The sequence below is a fragment of the Tiliqua scincoides genome, chromosome 8 (assembly GCF_035046505.1).
Source record: "Tiliqua scincoides isolate rTilSci1 chromosome 8, rTilSci1.hap2, whole genome shotgun sequence".
NCBI classification, from domain to species: domain Eukaryota; kingdom Metazoa; phylum Chordata; class Lepidosauria; order Squamata; family Scincidae; genus Tiliqua; species Tiliqua scincoides.
Genome location: NC_089828.1, coordinates 59174766 through 59192338, shown reverse-complemented (window position 1 = coordinate 59192338; position 17573 = coordinate 59174766). Strand labels below are relative to the sequence as shown.

The 17573-nt window shown below is 49.3% G+C and overlaps 1 protein-coding gene across 3 annotated transcripts; it reads left to right on the top strand.

Annotated features, from left to right (window-relative positions):
* The first annotated feature begins 2325 nt into the window (after positions 1-2325).
* KCTD7 (potassium channel tetramerization domain containing 7) lies at positions 2326-17349 on the top strand. Of its 3 annotated transcripts, XM_066634906.1 has the most exons (7): positions 2326-2516; positions 3810-3962; positions 5646-5752; positions 6415-6607; positions 7317-7486; positions 13777-13955; positions 15300-17349. In XM_066634906.1, exons 4-7 carry the CDS (start codon positions 6464-6466, stop codon positions 15674-15676), a joined length of 870 nt encoding a protein of 289 aa, XP_066491003.1. In that variant the 5' UTR covers positions 2326-2516; positions 3810-3962; positions 5646-5752; positions 6415-6463; the 3' UTR covers positions 15677-17349. The 3 variants fall into 3 exon arrangements, with proteins under 3 accessions (XP_066491003.1, XP_066491002.1, XP_066491004.1); XM_066634905.1 differs by lacking the exon at positions 3810-3962; XM_066634907.1 differs by lacking the exons at positions 2326-2516; positions 3810-3962 and adding an exon at positions 2528-2788.
* Positions 17350-17573: the final 224 nt, after the last annotated feature.

Here is a 17573-nt window from a genome sequence, read left to right as displayed (position 1 = left end):
GAAAGATGGTGCAGGGCAGCCTCTAGTGGTGGGAAGGAAAAGCAGTGCATTGGCGATATGGCTTCCTGTGGCAGCAATACATTGAAGTTCATCTGGTCACTTCTAAGCATAACCAACAGAGGAGACGGAGCAATGCAAAGCTGAAGTGCAAAGCTCTTCCCAGTCCTTCTTGCTGCAGTGCTGCCATGGAGTCTGTTTCCTTCTGTTGCCTCTCCCCTCTACAGCTCCAGTTTTGCCCTGAACTGGGGCTAAGTGGAAGGATAAGGGAAGGGGTGGAGGATAATAGCTGCAACTTAGTGGCCCTTGGAAGAAACAGGAAGGTTCTCAATGGCACATCCTGGCCAACCAGCTACAGTGGAGCCTCCGTGTTCAGAGACCAGTACTGTTAGTTGCCAAAGAGGGAGTGTGCATCTATGCCCACTATGAGTGATGTGTAGGAGCTTCCTTCTAGGGCTAAGTGATGACAGGCAGGGTGATGAGCCAGATGCCCCAAAGGGCATGGGGTCCAGGGTCTTTCTTCAATAGTGACTTCTGTGATCACAATGACTTGTGATCATCTCTCTCCCCACTTTTGTTTTTACTGAGGGCTGTGAGAGAAAATGGGAACTTAATCTGATCACTTCCAAAACCTGCTTAAAATATGATTATACTCTGAAATAGACACACAGCAATACTCTACTGACAAAGACTGGGCACCTGAGGGAACAGAAAATGCTTTTTTAACTGCCACAGAGTGGTAAATGATTATTGAGAGTATTTATATAGTGCTTTTCAACAACAACAAATGTTCACAAAGTGTTATTGAGAGAAAATCAAACAACCCCATGGCTCCCTTTCCCAGAAGGGCTCACAATCTAGAAAGAGGCAGAAGGAACTCCAGCAAACAGCCACTAGAAAAGACACTGCACTGGGGTGAAGAGGGACAATTACTCCTCCTCTCTCCCCCTCCCCCCCTCCGGTAAACAGAACAGCACTTGGAAAAGCAGGGAATTTACCCTCAAACCTGAGACTGGAAGATGTGTGGACTGAAAGTGGGGCAGCTAGAGAGGGTGCAAAGCACTAAGTTTTGCACAGTGCCTCACTGTGGTGTGCAAGCAGCCCACCCCCTCCCTTTCAGAGTCATTCTGAGCCACTAAAGTTTCCAGAACAGGCAACCAGAGAGGTAGGATATGAGTGTCTGAGGATGGTCCCTGCTGGATCAGGCCAGGGTGGGCCATCTGACCCAGTGTTCCCTTTCCAACAGTGGTCAGCCAAGAAGCCCACTAGCAGGATGTGAAGGCAGCAGCTCTGTGGCCCCTCAGCAACTGGTATTCAGAGGGCCTGCTCCTGAACATGGAGGCTTCATTTTGCTATCATGACAGAGGTATGGCTGTCTTTGCTCTTGAGAGGCCTCTGTCATGCAATTAGTCCTCTTTTAAAGTCACAGTGATTGAGTGCAGAAGAGGCTGGGTCTTCGGCTAGGTTTCATAGGGGGCACTGCCATTATGAGCTTTGGTTCCCTGTCTTAGGGTCCGTAGTGCTGCTGTCTCAGGCAGCTAGACAGGCCAGCTGCCTGCCCTGCTCACGGGGTAAGAGGTGCTGGCAGGCGGGTGCTCCTCTCATTTTGCAGGCGAGAGGAACTGCCCTCCTCCCCAGCAGTGCCCTTTCTGGAGGCTGTCTGACATGTTCTCCTGCGAGCCCTTTTGGGACAGGGAGCCTCAAATTATTGATTTGTCTGCAAACCACTTGGTGAGATTTTTTGGGTTAAAAAGCGGTATAGAAGTCCTGTTAATAATAATAGAGCAAAACGGAGGCAGTGCTTTCGTCGCCTGGAACGGAGGGGGGCTGCTTGCACCCTGCGGTGAGGCGTGTGCAAGGCCTGGTGCTCTGCGTCCCTTGCACGCTGTGGTGAGGTGTGTGCGAGGCCTGGTGCTCTGCGTCCCTTGCACGCTGCGGTGAGGCGTGTGCGAGGCCTGGTGCTCTGCGTCCCTTGCACGCTGCGGTGAGGCGTGTGCGAGGCCTGGTGCTCTGCGTCCCTTGCACCCTGCGGTGAGGCGTGTGCGAGGCCTGGTGCTCTGCGTTCCTTGCACGCTGTGGTGAGGCGTGTGCGAGGCCTGGTGCTCGAGGCGTGTGGGAGCCCTGGTGCTCGGCCCCCTCAGTTCCACTGTGCACTGCCAGCCCGCCACCGCCTTCGCAGGGCCCTCCCTGAAGAGCGCTGGCAGGCAGCGCCTCCCCCGTTCCTGCTTCTCCTCAGAAGCCAGTCCCGCCACAGCCGCCGGCCTCCTTCCAGGCGAGCCTGCACAGGCCCCTCCTGGAGGTCTCTGCCCGCAGGGAGGAGGCGAAGGCCGCAGTCAGGCCAGGCCTCACCCTGGCTGGGCCGTTGCCGTGGCGACGGAGGCCCCGCCCACCGACCCCTCCTTCCCCCGCGGCCCCTCAAATGCCCGGATGGTCGCGGCTGCGGGGGGAGGGGGCGGTCGCGGCTGCGCGCGTGAGGAGGGCACGAAGGATGACGCGGGAGCGGCCCGGCCTCGCGTGAGGTGAGGGCGTCGGGCACCCTCAGGGGAGACCCTGCGCGGGGGGGGAGGCGAAGCGAGGCAGGGAAGGTCGAGGCCCGGCTGAGGAGAGGCTGCTGAGGAGACGGAGGGCGGGGCCAAAGCACCTGTCTGGCCACGCCCACTTGGCCACGCCTCTACCGTGGCCCTTGAAGGCGCTGCTGTGAGGGAGGGAGAGCGCTAGCTGGTGTGTTTGCCCCGCCTCCTCTAGAGGAGGAGAAAGGCCCCGCCCACTGCCAGGCCACACCTTGCCACAGGTGAGCTCAGGTGGAACTAGGGCGGAGCCTGAGGCGCATCTGCTGGGGTGCTGTGCGGGGGCAGAGGGGGGCAACATGCAAGGCAGTCACTTTGTGCCCCCCATTCCTCCTCCTGTGGGCTCCCCTTTCAGAGCCTTTGGGCAGTGATGTCACTATGATGTCACTGCCCTAAAGTGACATCACAATGTTGTGACATGACATAACCGCCCCTTAGGGCAGGGCACTAGGATGATGTCACATGAGATTGTGATGTCACTTTTGGGGTTCTCCCCAGAGGAGGAGGTGTGTGCGGTGTCATACCCCCCATGCTGTCTCCTGTAGAGGCTCCCCTTTCGGAGCCTTTAGACAGTGAAGCTGCTATGATGTCACTGCTTCCCTTTCAGAGCCTCCACACGAGAAGGAATGGGGGGACATGAGGCTGCCTGCAGCTCCTCCTCTGGGGAGACCCAGAAGTGATGTCACAAAGTCATGTGACATCATGACATCACTGCCCTGGACACCGGGCTTCTGGTTACACCTCTGGGTTCGCTGCTGACGTGCATGGAGAGAGAGGGAGAGATGGCCTCTCCTCCATCCTCAGGTTGGGCTCCCATCAATAGTGCACCCTGCAGCTCAGCAGCTGCACATCAGGTGCAGCCACAGCTTCCACACATCCTGTCATAGACAGGTACCCAGTCTGGCTTGTGTTAGTGGCTCTCTCCCTCTTCGGGCATCTTCTTGATGGTGCACCTGCGCCCAAGCCCCTGTGGGCAAGCAAGAGAAGGCGGTGTTATGGTCTGGGCTCCCTGGAAGGCAGTGGGGGAGGAAGGAAGTCTGTTTCCCCCCTCCCGTCCCTATAGGAGGAGGAAGAGGCAGCCTGGCAGGTAGTTTGTTGCCCAGCACCAGCAAAGCCCCTGGGTGTACTCTGGTTCTCCAGAAGAGGCCCCAACAGCTGACCTTCTGTGCTCCTTCATAGAGATGGAAAAACAATGGATTGCTTTGTCTGTATATGAATTTATATATTACTTATGTATTTTTTTAGCCCAGCCTATCCGGCTGAATGAGGGTGGATAATAGTAGCTGTCTTTCCAGCTTTTCTGAAAAAAGAAGAAGAGAAGAGGAAATTGTGGAGGCATCTGTTTTTCCAAATTAGCAGAAAGGTTTACAGCATAATCCTAAACTTGTTTACTCAGAAGTAAGTCTCATTGTGTTCAGTGGGGCTTACTCTCTAGTAAGTGTGTTTTGGATTGCAGATTGTCTGCTCTGTGAGTACAATTCCTCCTTCTGGGCTGAGCCAGAGTATTCACATTGGGGAAGCCATGTGTCAGCATTCCTGCAGCATGAAGGAAATCTGGTTGGAATGGATCTATCCAGTCATGTGGACGGGGGGCAAAGTGCTGGTTAAGGAGTTACAAGGAAATCTTCTTAGTCAGTAAGCAATTTTGCAAATTGGGAGACTGTCTTCCTGTGTAATGGGATCAATTAGATGAGACAAAGTGATCTCATGCTCAATTTAGAATGATGGTTTGCCACAAGTGTCAATCCCATGCCTGCCCTGAGTGTTCTAGTTTAGTGTCTAGAACAGATGAAGGTTGTGTAAACCTGCCAAAAATAAGTACAGTATAGTTTATTCTGATTGGCAGAAACAGAGCTGGGGGTTGAGCAAGTGGTGAGGGACGGAGAAGAGAATATGGCTTGATGGTGATGGGGTGTGTGAAATACAGCAGCTTCCCACAATTCTGGTACTTCTTGTCTATTAAAGTATATGCTTTCTGTAGGGATGCCACTAGTGGCCAGGTTGCTCTATTACAGTGGTTTGTGCCTGCTGCTCTGTGATGTTGGGATCCAACTTGTAAAATGTTGAAGCCAGGACAGTGGTCCACCATGCTAGCTACTTTTTAAAAAAAATATGTGTTTTGAATCTGTAATGCTCTCTGGGCTATGATGCAGTTTTTTATTGTTTGTAAATACATCTTGGTTAATCTTGAGACAAGAACTGGGATACTTCTGTATTCCTAATGGAGGGTGGGGGAGGTAGTCTTTGCTGGACAGAGGTCCAAGATTCAGACAATCCCCCTTGCAAGAGCTGTGAGTTTTGTGGCTTCACACTTAGGGAGCTCATCATTGTTGTTGTTACACAATCTGTGTGCATGGCATTTTCTAATAGCCAGGTCTTTGCCCCACGAGGCTCACAATCTAGCTAAGGCTACAAGAGAGATAACTGCTGAAGGGTGGGGACTGGCGACAGAGTTGATGGTTGAAGAGTATGCAGTTTTCTTCATGTACATGTCCTAAAGGTTGGAGACTCAGGGAAAGTGCCAGAGGCTTCCCTGGGTTTTAGGGTGGGACTTGAAGGAGGGAAGTATGAGCAGCTGAGACAGTGTACAAAAAAAACTCCGAGTGGCAAGGTTAACATGCAGCTGGACAGTCTTGATCCCGTCCAGCTTGGAAACCATTATTTTATTTAAGGCTGACAACAGGGGCACACATGTTTTTGATTAAGACTGTGGACCAAGATAGATTTGTTTTGGGGTCTTCATCTGGGCCATGAAGCCATCCAGTTGGCCCTGTCTGTTCTAAAGAAATGGAGAAAAAAACCCTGCTTAAAGGAGGCTTTCTTTCATTTCCGTTTGGGCAGACTTCTTTTTTTTAATCTATTTAAAATATGTACTTGTAGCCTGCCTCTCCCCCCCCACCTCAGTTTCCAGGGCCCCCCAGGTGCCAGATTGCAGAAGCCACCCCAGGTGGCTTGCAAAATTCTTAACATTGCAAACAGCTTCTTTGTATAACAGCCAATACTTGTGTAATAGTAATACAAAATTAAAAACCAGATGCAAAAACAACCAGCACTAATAAACACCTTTGACATTTATTCCAGTGCTGGCAGCTTGTAGTGTTGATGTTCTGCTCCATGGTGTGCTGGGTTGTCTTGGTAATGAAATGAGCCTGAGCTCCAGTGATCTCTGCGTGTGCATCAGAACCCAGGTGAAGCAAACTTTACAACTGTTCCCCTCCCCATTAATAATTGAATCAGCGGCTGAAATGAATTTTGGAGGCTCTGTGTGAGGCTGCTGCCAAAGCTTGTTTCCCGTCACTGTCCTTGTGTCTTAACTGAGCTGTTTAGTTGTTGTTAATAATGCTGGATGAGTTCTGTGAGCTGCCAGTGGTGGCAGTGGAGTGAACTGATGCTTCTTTCTGTCTGTTTGGGGAACCCCCACGCTGGGGAGTGGCTGAGTGTGGCCGGCGGCCAGTCAGCGTGTGGCTTGGGCGAGTGCTGCGGATATTGCCAATGGCTGTTCTGCTGCAGGTGTCTCTGGCTGCTAATCAGATTTCAGCCAGCAAATGACAGCTCTGTTGCCGAAAGCTGGTTGAGCCAGTTCAGCACAAAATGCAAACCTCCTCCACGAGACTATGAAATCTGGCAAGCAGGCGAGGCATCCCTCCCAGCTCGGGTCCCTCTGTGCTTCTGACGAACAGCAGATATAATCACCATCCTCGTTGTGACTCACTTCCCGAGCACAGCGATGACACTTGTAAACAATTGGCGTGGAGCTGGGCGAGCATCTCTGGGTGCCTGCTGCCCTGCGGCCACATGCGCTTGGTAGAGGAGGGTGCCAGGTGAATGATGGCCCCTGTCTCCTCTGTAGCTTTGCCACGGCTGCCTGTCCAGCACTCCGGGTGACCAGAGCCAGAGGGATGGTTGTAGTCACAGGTCAGAACAAAGTGTCCGGCCGCCCAGCCGATGCCATGTCGAGCTCGGATGCAGAGGATGACTTCCAGGAGCCGGCCACACCGACGGCCACCCAGGCAGAGCACTCCTTGGCCCTCCTTCCGCAGCAGGTGAGTGGTCCAAAGAGAGATAGCTGCCCCAAGGGATGTACAGTCTGCAGGTCAACACAGGGAAGCCAGCAGGGGAAGGGGAGGGCAATGAACTGGCTGGGCTGCTTATCTTGTGATCTCCCAACCTCTCTGATTCTGTTCAGACACCTTTCCCTGAGTCCTGACAGTCCCCATCTCGCCCCTGCCTTTTCTGCAAGATTGCTGCTGAATTTGGAGCAGTGGCATGAACAGAAGCACTTCCCTGCTGGATCAGACCCAAGTCCAGCATTCTGTTTCCCACAGCAGCCTAATGGATGCCTCCGGGAAGGTCACACATTGGGTATGAAGCAGGAACCCTCCCCTGTTCTTTGTCCTCTTCATCTTGTAGATGTCAAAGGTAGACTGCCACTGAGCATGGCAATTCCATCTTTTTGTTATAGCTAATAGCCACTGATGGCCTGTCCTCCTCCATTAGAATTTTGTCTAATTTGTGTTGATCCTTCTTTGCTCTTGGCCATTGCTGCATCTTATGGTAGCAAAGGTTATAAATAAATTTCAGTCCCTGTGAAGGAGCCCTTTCCTTTCTCCATCCCAAATCTCCTGCCAGTCTGTTTCATTGGATGGCCCTGAGTTCCTTATTCAGAGGGAGTGACACAACCTTCTTTCTCTGCACTGTGCAGAAGGGTGTGAATGCTCTTATAAGCCTTTAAGATTTGTTTATTCTTTCCAGTTCCCGGAAGTGGTTCCGCTGAATGTCGGAGGCATGCATTTCACCACCAGACTCTCAACACTGAGACGTTATGAGGACACTATGCTCTCAGCCATGTTTAGCGGCCGACATTATATTCCAACGGATGCAGAAGGCAGATATTTTATTGACCGAGATGGATCATTCTTTGGGTATGTGTTCTTAGCATGTAGGCAACCTTACCCCCCCCCCAAAAAAAATCCATGTGGGAGCACAAGAGAGGGGTACACAATGTAGGATGTACAATCCACAGCTTCCTTCCACTGTCACGCCAGTCGTAATTATTATACTTAGCAGTTACAAGGTGCATTTTAAGTGTGCCAAGCACTTCACATGTATCGTCCTGATGGAGTCCCTACAATGGTGGTGGAGAAGACAGAGACTGAGAGGCAGTTTTCCCTCTAGTTTTTTCTGATTGTGCAGTGCCTTTTGAGAGCTGTGGCCGGGGAGCTGCGGGCGGTGCACGGTGGCATCATTCAGCAACGTGGGGCTTCCATACTAACTGCAGGGCAGCGCAACTTACAAGGAATGCTGCTGAGAGGAAGTGGCTTGCAGAAGGCCACCTAGTGAGAATCGAGGGCAGAGGCAGAGCCCTAGTGAGAGAGGGCTCCCGGTTTGCAGTTAACATAAGAACATAAGAACAGCCCCACTGGCTCAGGCCATAGGCCCATCTAGTCCAGCTTCCTGTATCTCACAGCGGCCCACCAAATGCCCCAGGGAGCACACCAGATAACAAGAGACCTCATCCTGGTGCTCTCCCCTACATCTGGCATTCTGACTTAACCCATTCCTAAAATCAGGAGGTTGCGCATACACATCATGGCTTGTACCCCATAATGGATTTTTCCTCCAGAAACTCGTCCAATCCCCTTTTAAAGGCGTCTAGGCTAGACGCCAGCACCACATCCTGTGGCAAGGAGTTCCACAGACCGACCACGCGCTGAGTAAAGAAATATTTTCTTTTGTCTGTCCTAACCCGCCCAACACTCAATTTTAGTGGATGTCCCCTGGTTCTGGTATTATGTGAGAGTGTAAAGAGCATCTCCCTATCCACTCTGTCCATCCCCTGCATAATTTTGTATGTCTCAATCATGTCCCCCCTCAGGCGTCTCTTTTCTAGGCTGAAGAGGCCCAAACGCCGTAGCCTTTCCTCATAAGGAAGGTGCCCCAGCCCCGTAATCATCTTAGTCGCTCTCTTTTGCACCTTTTCCATTTCCACTATGTCTTTTTTGAGATGCGGCGACCAGAACTGGACACAATACTCCAGGTGTGGCCTTACCATCGATTTGTACAACGGCATTATAATACTAGCCGTTTTGTTCTCAATACCCTTCCTAATGATCCCAAGCATAGAATTGGCCTTCTTCACTGCCACCGCACATTGGGTCGACACTTTCATCGACCTGTCCACCACCACCCCAAGATCTCTCTCCTGATCTGTCACAGACAGCTCAGAACCCATCAGCCTATATCTAAAGTTTTGATTTTTTGCCCCAATGTGCATGACTTTACACTTACTGACAATTACCAGGCTTGAGCAGCGATGTAATACTGGGGGTGTGCTATCGTCCTCCAGACCAGAAATCTGATGGGGACCTTGAAATGAGGAAACAGATCAGGGAGGTGACAAGGAAGGACAGGGTTGTAATCATGGGGGACTTCAATTATCCTCATATTGACTGGGTCAATTTGTGTTCTGGTCACGATAAGGATACCGGATTTCTTGACGTGCTAAATGACTGTGGCTTAGATCAGCTAGTCACGGAGCCCACCAGAGGACAGGTGACTCTGGATTTAATTTTGTGCGGTACGCAGGACCTGGTTAGAGATGTAAACGTTACTGAGCCATTGGGGAACAGTGATCATGCTGCGATCCGTTTTGACATGCACGTTGGGGGAAGAATACCAGGCAAATCTCTAACAAAAACCCTTGACTTCCGACGGGCGGACTTCCCTCAAATGAGGAGGCTGGTTAGAAGGAGGTTGAAAGGGAGGGTAAAAAGGGTCCAGTCTCTCCAGAGTGCATGGAGGCTGCTTAAAACAACAGTAATAGAGGCCCAGCAGAGGTGTATACCGCAAAGAAAGAAGGGTTCCACTAAATCCAGGAGAGTGCCCGCATGGCTAACCAGCCAAGTTAGAGAGGCTGTGAAGGGCAAGGAAGCTTCCTTCCGTAAATGGAAGTCTTGCCCTAATGAAGAGAATAAAAAGGAACATAAACTGTGGCAAAAGAAATGTAAGAAGGTGATAGGGGAGGCCAAGCGAGACTATGAGGAACGCATGGCCAGCAACATTAAGGGGAATAATAAAAGCTTCTTCAAATATGTTAGAAGCAGGAAACCCGCCCTCCTAACCGAGGAGTTAAGTCAGATAGAGGTTAAAAGAGAAGATGTTTCAGACCTCATTGATAAATTAAAGATCAATAAGTCACCGGGCCCTGATGGCATCCACCCAAGGGTTATTAAGGAATTGAAGAATGAAGTTGCAGATCTCTTGACTAAGGTATGCAACTTGTCCCTCAAAACGGCCACAGTACCAGAAGATTGGAGGATAGCAAATGTCACGCCTATTTTTAAAAAGGGAAAGAGGGGGGACCCGGGAAACTATAGGCCGGTCAGCCTAACATCTATACCGGGTAAGATGGTGGAATGCCTCATCAAAGATAGGATCTCAAAACACATAGACGAACAGGCCTTGCTGAGGGAGAGTCAGCATGGCTTCTGTAAGGGTAAGTCTTGCCTCACAAACCTTATAGAATTCTTTGAAAAGGTCAACAGGCATGTGGATGCGGGAGAACCCGTGGACATTATATATCTGGACTTTCAGAAGGCGTTTGACACGGTCCCTCACCAAGGGCTACTGAAAAAACTCCACAGTCAGGGAATTAGAGGACAGGTCCTCTCCTGGATTGAGAACTGGTTGGAGGCCAGGAAGCAGAGAGTGGGTGTCAATGGGCAATTTTCACAATGGAGAGAGGTGAAAAGCGGTGTGCCCCAAGGATCTGTCCTGGGACCGGTGCTTTTCAACCTCTTCATAAATGACCTGGAGACAGGGTTGAGCAGTGAAGTGGCTAAGTTTGCAGATGACACCAAACTTTTCCGAGTGGTAAAGACCAGAAGTGATTGTGAGGAGCTCCAGAAGGATCTCTCCAGACTGGCAGAATGGGCAGCAAAATGGCAGATGCGCTTCAATGTCAGTAAGTGTAAAGTCATGCACATTGGGGCAAAAAATCAAAACTTTAGATATAGGCTGATGGGTTCTGAGCTGTCTGTGACAGATCAGGAGAGAGATCTTGGGGTGGTGGTGGACAGGTCGATGAAAGTGTCGACCCAATGTGCGGCGGCAGTGAAGAAGGCCAATTCTATGCTTGGGATCATTAGGAAGGGTATTGAGAACAAAACGGTTAGTATTATAATGCCGTTGTACAAATCGATGGTAAGGCCACACCTGGAGTATTGTGTCCAGTTCTGGTCGCCGCATCTCAAAAAAGACATAGTGGAAATGGAAAAGGTGCAAAAGAGAGCGACTAAGATGATTACGGGGCTGGGGCACCTTCCTTATGAGGAAAGGCTACGGCGTTTGGGCCTCTTCAGCCTAGAAAAGAGACGCCTGAGGGGGGACATGATTGAGACATACAAAATTATGCAGGGGATGGACAGAGTGGATAGGGAGATGCTCTTTACACTCTCACATAATACCAGAACCAGGGGACATCCACTAAAATTGAGTGTTGGGCGGGTTAGGACAGACAAAAGAAAATATTTCTTTACTCAGCGCGTGGTCGGTCTGTGGAACTCCTTGCCACAGGATGTGGTGCTGGCGTCTAGCCTAGACGCCTTTAAAAGGGGATTGGACGAGTTTCTGGAGGAAAAATCCATTATGGGGTACAAGCCATGATGTGTATGCGCAACCTCCTGATTTTAGGAATGGGTTAAGTCAGAATGCCAGATGTAGGGGAGAGCACCAGGACGAGGTCTCTTGTTATCTGGTGTGCTCCCTGGGGCATTTGGTGGGCCGCTGTGAGATACAGGAAGCTGGACTAGATGGGCCTATGGCCTGATCCAGTGGGGCTGTTCTTATGTTCTTATGTTAAGCGCATCTGCCATTTTGCTGCCCATTCTGCCAGTCTGGAGAGATCCTTCAGTCTAAAGTTCAGTCTTTTAGCACCAGCTACGCCAGCTCTTGGGAGCAACAGGTGTGCAATAGCTGTGGACACCTGTGGAGCTGCAGCTGGATTATTGGTATCCAGGCTACAAGACAATCTTGGTGTGACTGTTTTGGAAAACAGTGTCTAAGACATTTTCAGTTGTTCCCTGCTACCTCTGGTCAGATTCCCCACATCCAATGTTTGTTCAGAAGGTCAGGATGCTGTGCAGCCCACCGGGTCGGGTTCTGTCCTTGTATTCCTATGGTGGTGATAGGGGCAATTCCAACTCCAGAGACCGGGGTAGGATTTTGAACACTCTTGAGAGCAGGTGGGTGAGAAAGAGTTGGGTCTGATCTGTGGGACACAGCAGGCCCCACTGAAATAAATGGAAGCTATGTAAGATCATTGCTATGCTCTGGTGCACCACATCAGGCAGTTGGGGGATGTCAGGATGCCAGCTTGATCTTCCATCTCTTGCATGGAATGTCGGAAAGGGTCACTCAAGAGCCAAATGACAGATGCTCCGTCTTTATGCTGCATGTGGTCACTAATAGGATTGATTAGTCAAACTGATTGTTCTTCTTTTGCCTTTGGAAAAAGAATATTTAAGGGCACCTTAGTAACTGAACATTCAGCCTTTCCTGTCTGGGATAAATGTGTAACATCCTGATCTTGCCAAGTCAGCCATTCCAGTGGACCTTGGCTTGTTCATGCTTCCATCCCTGATTTTAAAATAGCACAGGGCTAAAGATCTGAAGCACATATCCAAGACTTCTCTAGACTAAACTGAAAAAGTCCCCTTCCCTTGAGATCACTCCCTTTAGGTTCCAACTCAAAATAGTTTACTGCCCACTTTGATCGAAGAAGTGCATCTCAAAAATTCCTTGCAGTACACCAGAAGATGACTTTATAGAGAGCCTCCAGTGTGCATGGCACTGCATATGGTGCAAAGACAGGCCCCTGACCCCAAGGGCTTATAATCTTAGCTGTCTATGCAAGGGAAACAAGAGGGGGAGGGAAGGGGAATGGAGGTGAGATGAGCAGGTACGAGTGTCTCAGTTGCACACACTTAACCTTAGTTGTGGTTGGAGAAGGCCAGTGAAGGAGGCTTCCTGGAGGAGGAGGGGGGCTTTGAGATGTCATTGCTTCTATGACATAATATCTGTTCTAATTATGGAGGGCTGTTTGATTGTGTCATGTTCCTGGAGTAGCACCCTGACCAGCAGCTCCATCCCTGAAAACCTTTGCATGAGCAGAATGCATCTTCTATTTCTGGCACCTGCACCCAGTGACAGGAATGTGAGCTGGGAGGTGGCCTGTATTCTGCCAGTTTTTTTGGAAAATGTATATATAATAAAGGTTGGAGTTTTACATCTAGAGTAGCATTTCTCAGTGTTTGTCCCCTTTGCACAGTCTACCTATTGGAAGTACCACTGAAAGTAACTGGTGATGGTGTCATCACCAGTTACTTCTGGATTGGGAAGCCAGATGCCACATGACAAACACCAGTAAGAGGCTCAGGGTGAATGCGAGGGCTTTTTTGAGCATGCGAAGAGTCAACACTGGAGATCTGCATGCTGAGCCGAGCCTCCTATCACTGTGTCGCGTTGCATCGCTGGTCTCACTGCCAGACGGTGGGGGTCTGAAGGTCCTGCAGTTACCCCCGGACACCACCTCAAGTACCACCAGTTGAGAAACACTGATTCGATCGTTGATCTAAATCCTATTTTGTGTATCTATTTTTACATATTTACATGATTAAAGAAATCTTGGTTAATTATATAGGATTTAGAGAACTGAATTTGCATATGACTGAAAGCAATAGTTTGGAGTGAGAAAGCACGTTTTTGTGTACATGTGTGGTTGCAGGCACTATCTAAGAAGAGACATTCCTTCCTGGGTGTGGGTGTGTGGGAGAATGTTGGAGAGAGAAGGGGGGGGATACCTCTCTCACAGTACGTGCTTTTGCCACCTGCGGTTTTTAGGGGTACTGGTGTTCATATATTTTCTATATATGTTACCTGCTGCCTATAATTATGGCACCATTTTAGTTGATTTACATCTTTAAAAAATACCAATTATTGGGTGACTCAATTGTGACAGCAGTCCTGTCTGGATTTACCTGGGAGTAAGCCCTAAGGATCTTTGTGGGACTTTCTTCCGAGTAGCCATATTCAGGCTTGCACTATGAATGTTGGTGTTGCCATTTGCCTGTTTTGTAAAGGGAGGAGAAAGTGGGAGCAGGTGGCAGTGGTTTTGCCTCTCACTGTTTTTTTCTCTCCCCCTCCCCTTTTTTAGTGACATCCTTAATTTTCTGAGATCTGGTGACTTGCCCCCGAGAGAACGCGTGAGGTCAGTTTACAAGGAAGCTCAATATTATTCCATAGGACCGTTACTAGACAGTCTAGAAGACCTGCAGCCCCTTAAAGGAGAGAAAGTCCGGCAGGCTTTCCTGGGCTTAATGCCCTATTACAAAGGTAAATCTGGAGTGCAGCAGGGGTGTGGCAGGGCTGGCCTCGTAGGTCATGCACAGCCTGGGAATGGTTGTGCCTTGTAGTTGGGAATGGAATGGGAACAATGTTAGCAAGTGCCCCAAAGAACGGGCTTCAGTGAAAAGGGTCCGATCCATCAATGGGCCAGATCCAGTACTGTCAAATGGTGTCCTCTGGATGGCGTTTGGAAGGTCATGTTGGTTGTGCTGTTCTGTGTGTGGCTTCTTACATACAATTTGTATGCACAATGTGAAGAAAAAGGATAGAGAGAAGTTTCCTCCCTATCTCATAATACTGGAACTTGCCAGTCTATCTTGCCCAGTGACACTGATTGGCAAGAGACTTGGGACTGGCAAAGAAGATCGTCCTTGACAAGGCACGTTGTTTGCTAAAAGGATTCGGTGCCAGGAAATGGATAGATGGCTGTAGCACAGATTAGGCTCATTCACAGGGGAGGAGGGGGTTGGCAGCAGCTGTTGGCTTCAGTGACTAAGTTCCACTGCCACAGTATGCCAGCTTGGGGGCAGGCAAATAATGGGGGATGATTCCTGCCTTCAGCCCTCCTTGAAGTCTTCCTGGAAGCATCTACCTGGCCACTGAGTGAAAAAGAATGCCAGCTTGGATGGGCCTCCCTTGAGCCTGATCTAGCTAGGCAGCTCTTAAGCCCTGGTGCCTGAAGTCTGCCAAGAGGAGAGCTGTTCTGCAGGCCCCACTCAGAATGGTGAGGCTGGTGCAGGAGAACTTCCTGGTGGACTGTAATGCATGTTTACTACCATTCGTGCTAAGAGTTGGATGCTGTTCCCTTGTCTGTCTTGGGCCAGCCATGAGTTTAGAGGTGGAGTGGATTTAAAAAACATAGACATGAATTGAGGCACAGGGATACTTTATCTCCCCCTCCCCCCTGTCATTGCAGGAGGAATGCCTTTGTGCCACCATCCACATGCATTGTACTGTATAAAGAGAGAAAAGATGGGTCCTTGCTCCCAACGGGCTTACAGTCTATATACTGATACGCTGTAGACACAAGGGAAGGAAAGGAGGATGGAGGCAGAGAAAACCAGGGGAGAATATGCCATGTTTCAATCATATGTACTTGAGTTTAGTTAAAGCAGGGAAGGAGGACTAAGGTTTTGTGGAAAAGGTGAGTTTTAAGGAGGAACTTGAAGGGCATAAGAAAGGAGGCCTGACGCAGGTGATCTGGGAGGCAGTTCCAGGCACGAGTGGCAGCAAGGGAGAGGACAGAGTTACTGGAGGGAGGAGGAAACCTTTGAGTGGTTGAAGGTGGAGCTGCTCCATTGTTTCAGTTGTTGCATCTCTTTGGCTCTTCAGAGCACTTGGAGCGGATTGTGGAGATTGCGAAGCTGCGTGCCATGCAGAGGAAGGCCCGCTTTGCCAAGCTGAAGGTCTGTGTCTTCAAGGAGGAGATGCCCATCACGCCCTACGAGTGCCCACTGTTCAACTCCCTGCGATTTGAGAGGAGTGAAGGCGAGACCAAGCTCTTTGAACACCACTGCGAGGTAGACGTGTCTTTCGGGCCATGGGAGGCCGTGGCGGACGTGTACGACCTCCTGCACTGCATAGTGACAGATCTCTCTAGCCGGGGCATCACTGTGGACCACCAGTGCATCGGCGTGTGTGACAAGCACCTGATCAACCACTACTACTGCAAGCGGCCCATTTATGAGTTCAAGATCACCTGGTGGTAAAGATTCTTGCACGAGAGGTGTGGAAGAATGTGAGCAAGCTGGGTCATCACCCGCACCTTGTTCTTGGCCTGCTGTGTCCTGTGGTGCAGCTGCTATGCGTTGAAGGTGGTCTCACCACTCCTAGCTGTGTAGCACACTGGAACCTGTCTTATAGATTCTTGGTTCAAAAAGAAAAAGAGAAATATCTTTCTGGAGGGAAGCGTATCAGTGCAGGCACAACAGAGGAATGCCCCGTTGTGCACGTAAAGGGGTTTCGGAGGGTTCCTGTGCACATCAAACCCATGCTGGCTCCTTGCCAGCCTGCACTGCAGAAGGGGGACGTTCACAGCACCACAGTGGGACATGCAGTCAGCCCCTTTTTCAGAGATCTTGTTCTCCAGCAGGAAGGTAGTTGCCACCTGGTATCTGAAATATGCAGCAGCTCTGCGCTCCACACAGCTTCCGCTCCAAGTGGCATGACTTTGTTGTGATTTCAGAACAGAGGAATGATGCACTTCTCAAAGATGCTGACATGTGACTCTGAAGAATTAAAGGAAGAAGAAGGCGGCTGAATTCCTTCTGTGTAAGCTGTCCAAACCTGAAGTGTGTGGTTTTTCTTTTTGAAATCACTGCTTTAATTGTGAGTCTGTATTTTGTGAATTATTTTGGCTGTTGACATTTTAATTTCCATTTCTCTGAACAAAAAGTGAGGCAGTTTTATTGTCTGGCTGCCTTGTGGAGCATTCAGGCTGCATAGATCACACTCCTTAATGAACTCAGAAATAACCACTCTTCACAAGTGTCGGTTGTGCCTGATTTTTTACTTGAGGAGTTTTCACTGTTGACAGCACCTGGATAAAAGCTTCTCAGGAAAGCGAGTTCACTTTGCTGAGGCCAGTTGAGGATCTGGAACTGAACCCTCTTCAGTGGTTTAGCTCCAGATCTCAAGGCTGTGCGAGATGGTCAGCATGCCTACTGGTCATCCTTGTGATACATTGGCATCGTTCTCCAGAGATCAGAGTGCTGTATTCCACAGAGATGTTGCATCTGCAAGGCAAGATGTTTTTATTGGAAGTTAGAGTGATCCTGAATGTGTGAATTCCCCAATCCTGTACAAGTAAACTGATATTTATTGATGTAGAGAGACAAGACTTTAAGTATATATAAAACTTACCCCTTACCAGGAAAGTAGTAATTAATGGTTTTTTTGATGATGATTTAAAATGCTAATAACTACAGTTCGGCAAATTCCCAATGTTTTTTTCCCTTTTGTACTACCTTCAACCCATGTACATCTCGTTCCTGTACCCATATCTTTACTCAATAAAAAAAAGCTTACTCCTTACCTAGGTTTGTTTAAAAATTTAATAAAAATGAACTCCAGAGCTCTTTTACCCAAGTGGTGTCTCTCTGCAGTATGACTTTCAATGCCTTCTGTACAAAAAATGGAGACATCTGTGGACAGGAATGTAGGAATCTGTCTGTTGTTTTCAAGTGGGTGGCTGGACTTGGTGGATGATGCTATATTTGAATTGTTTTTTGTGATTTTTATCAATGTACAACTTGTATTTTGTATTAAAATGTGTCACTTGTCGGTATTGTGCAATAAATTAGCCAAGTATGGTCACCACTTTAACTTTGCCCACACCAGTGTTGTATTTTGCACTCTACTGAAATAAAGGACTGAAAAAGAACGTCCAATTTTTTGCTGTCACAATCCACTTGCTGAGCAGCTGACATCTACTTAAGATGCCAACCTGCATCTTGGCAGACCCAGACACTGGAGTTAGTGATCACTCCTTCATTCCTGTCTGCTGCAGCCATGTACTTCCGCATCACTTGTCTTCAGGTGTTGAGTTGTGTAATGAGCTTTACACAACGCAGCATAATTAATCTGTGCAATTCAGTGTCACAAGTG

Bases quoted from the DNA above. Each gene is read 5' to 3' on its own strand.
- KCTD7 (XM_066634905.1), top strand. From the start codon at position 6,464: ATGGTTGTAGTCACAGGTCAGAACAAAGTGTCCGGCCGCCCAGCCGAT. The intron at 6,608-7,316 runs GTGAGTGGTCCA...TATTCTTTCCAG, and splicing joins TGGCCCTCCTTCCGCAGCAG to TTCCCGGAAGTGGTTCCGCT. The intron at 7,487-13,776 runs GTATGTGTTCTT...CCCCTTTTTTAG, and splicing joins CGAGATGGATCATTCTTTGG to TGACATCCTTAATTTTCTGA.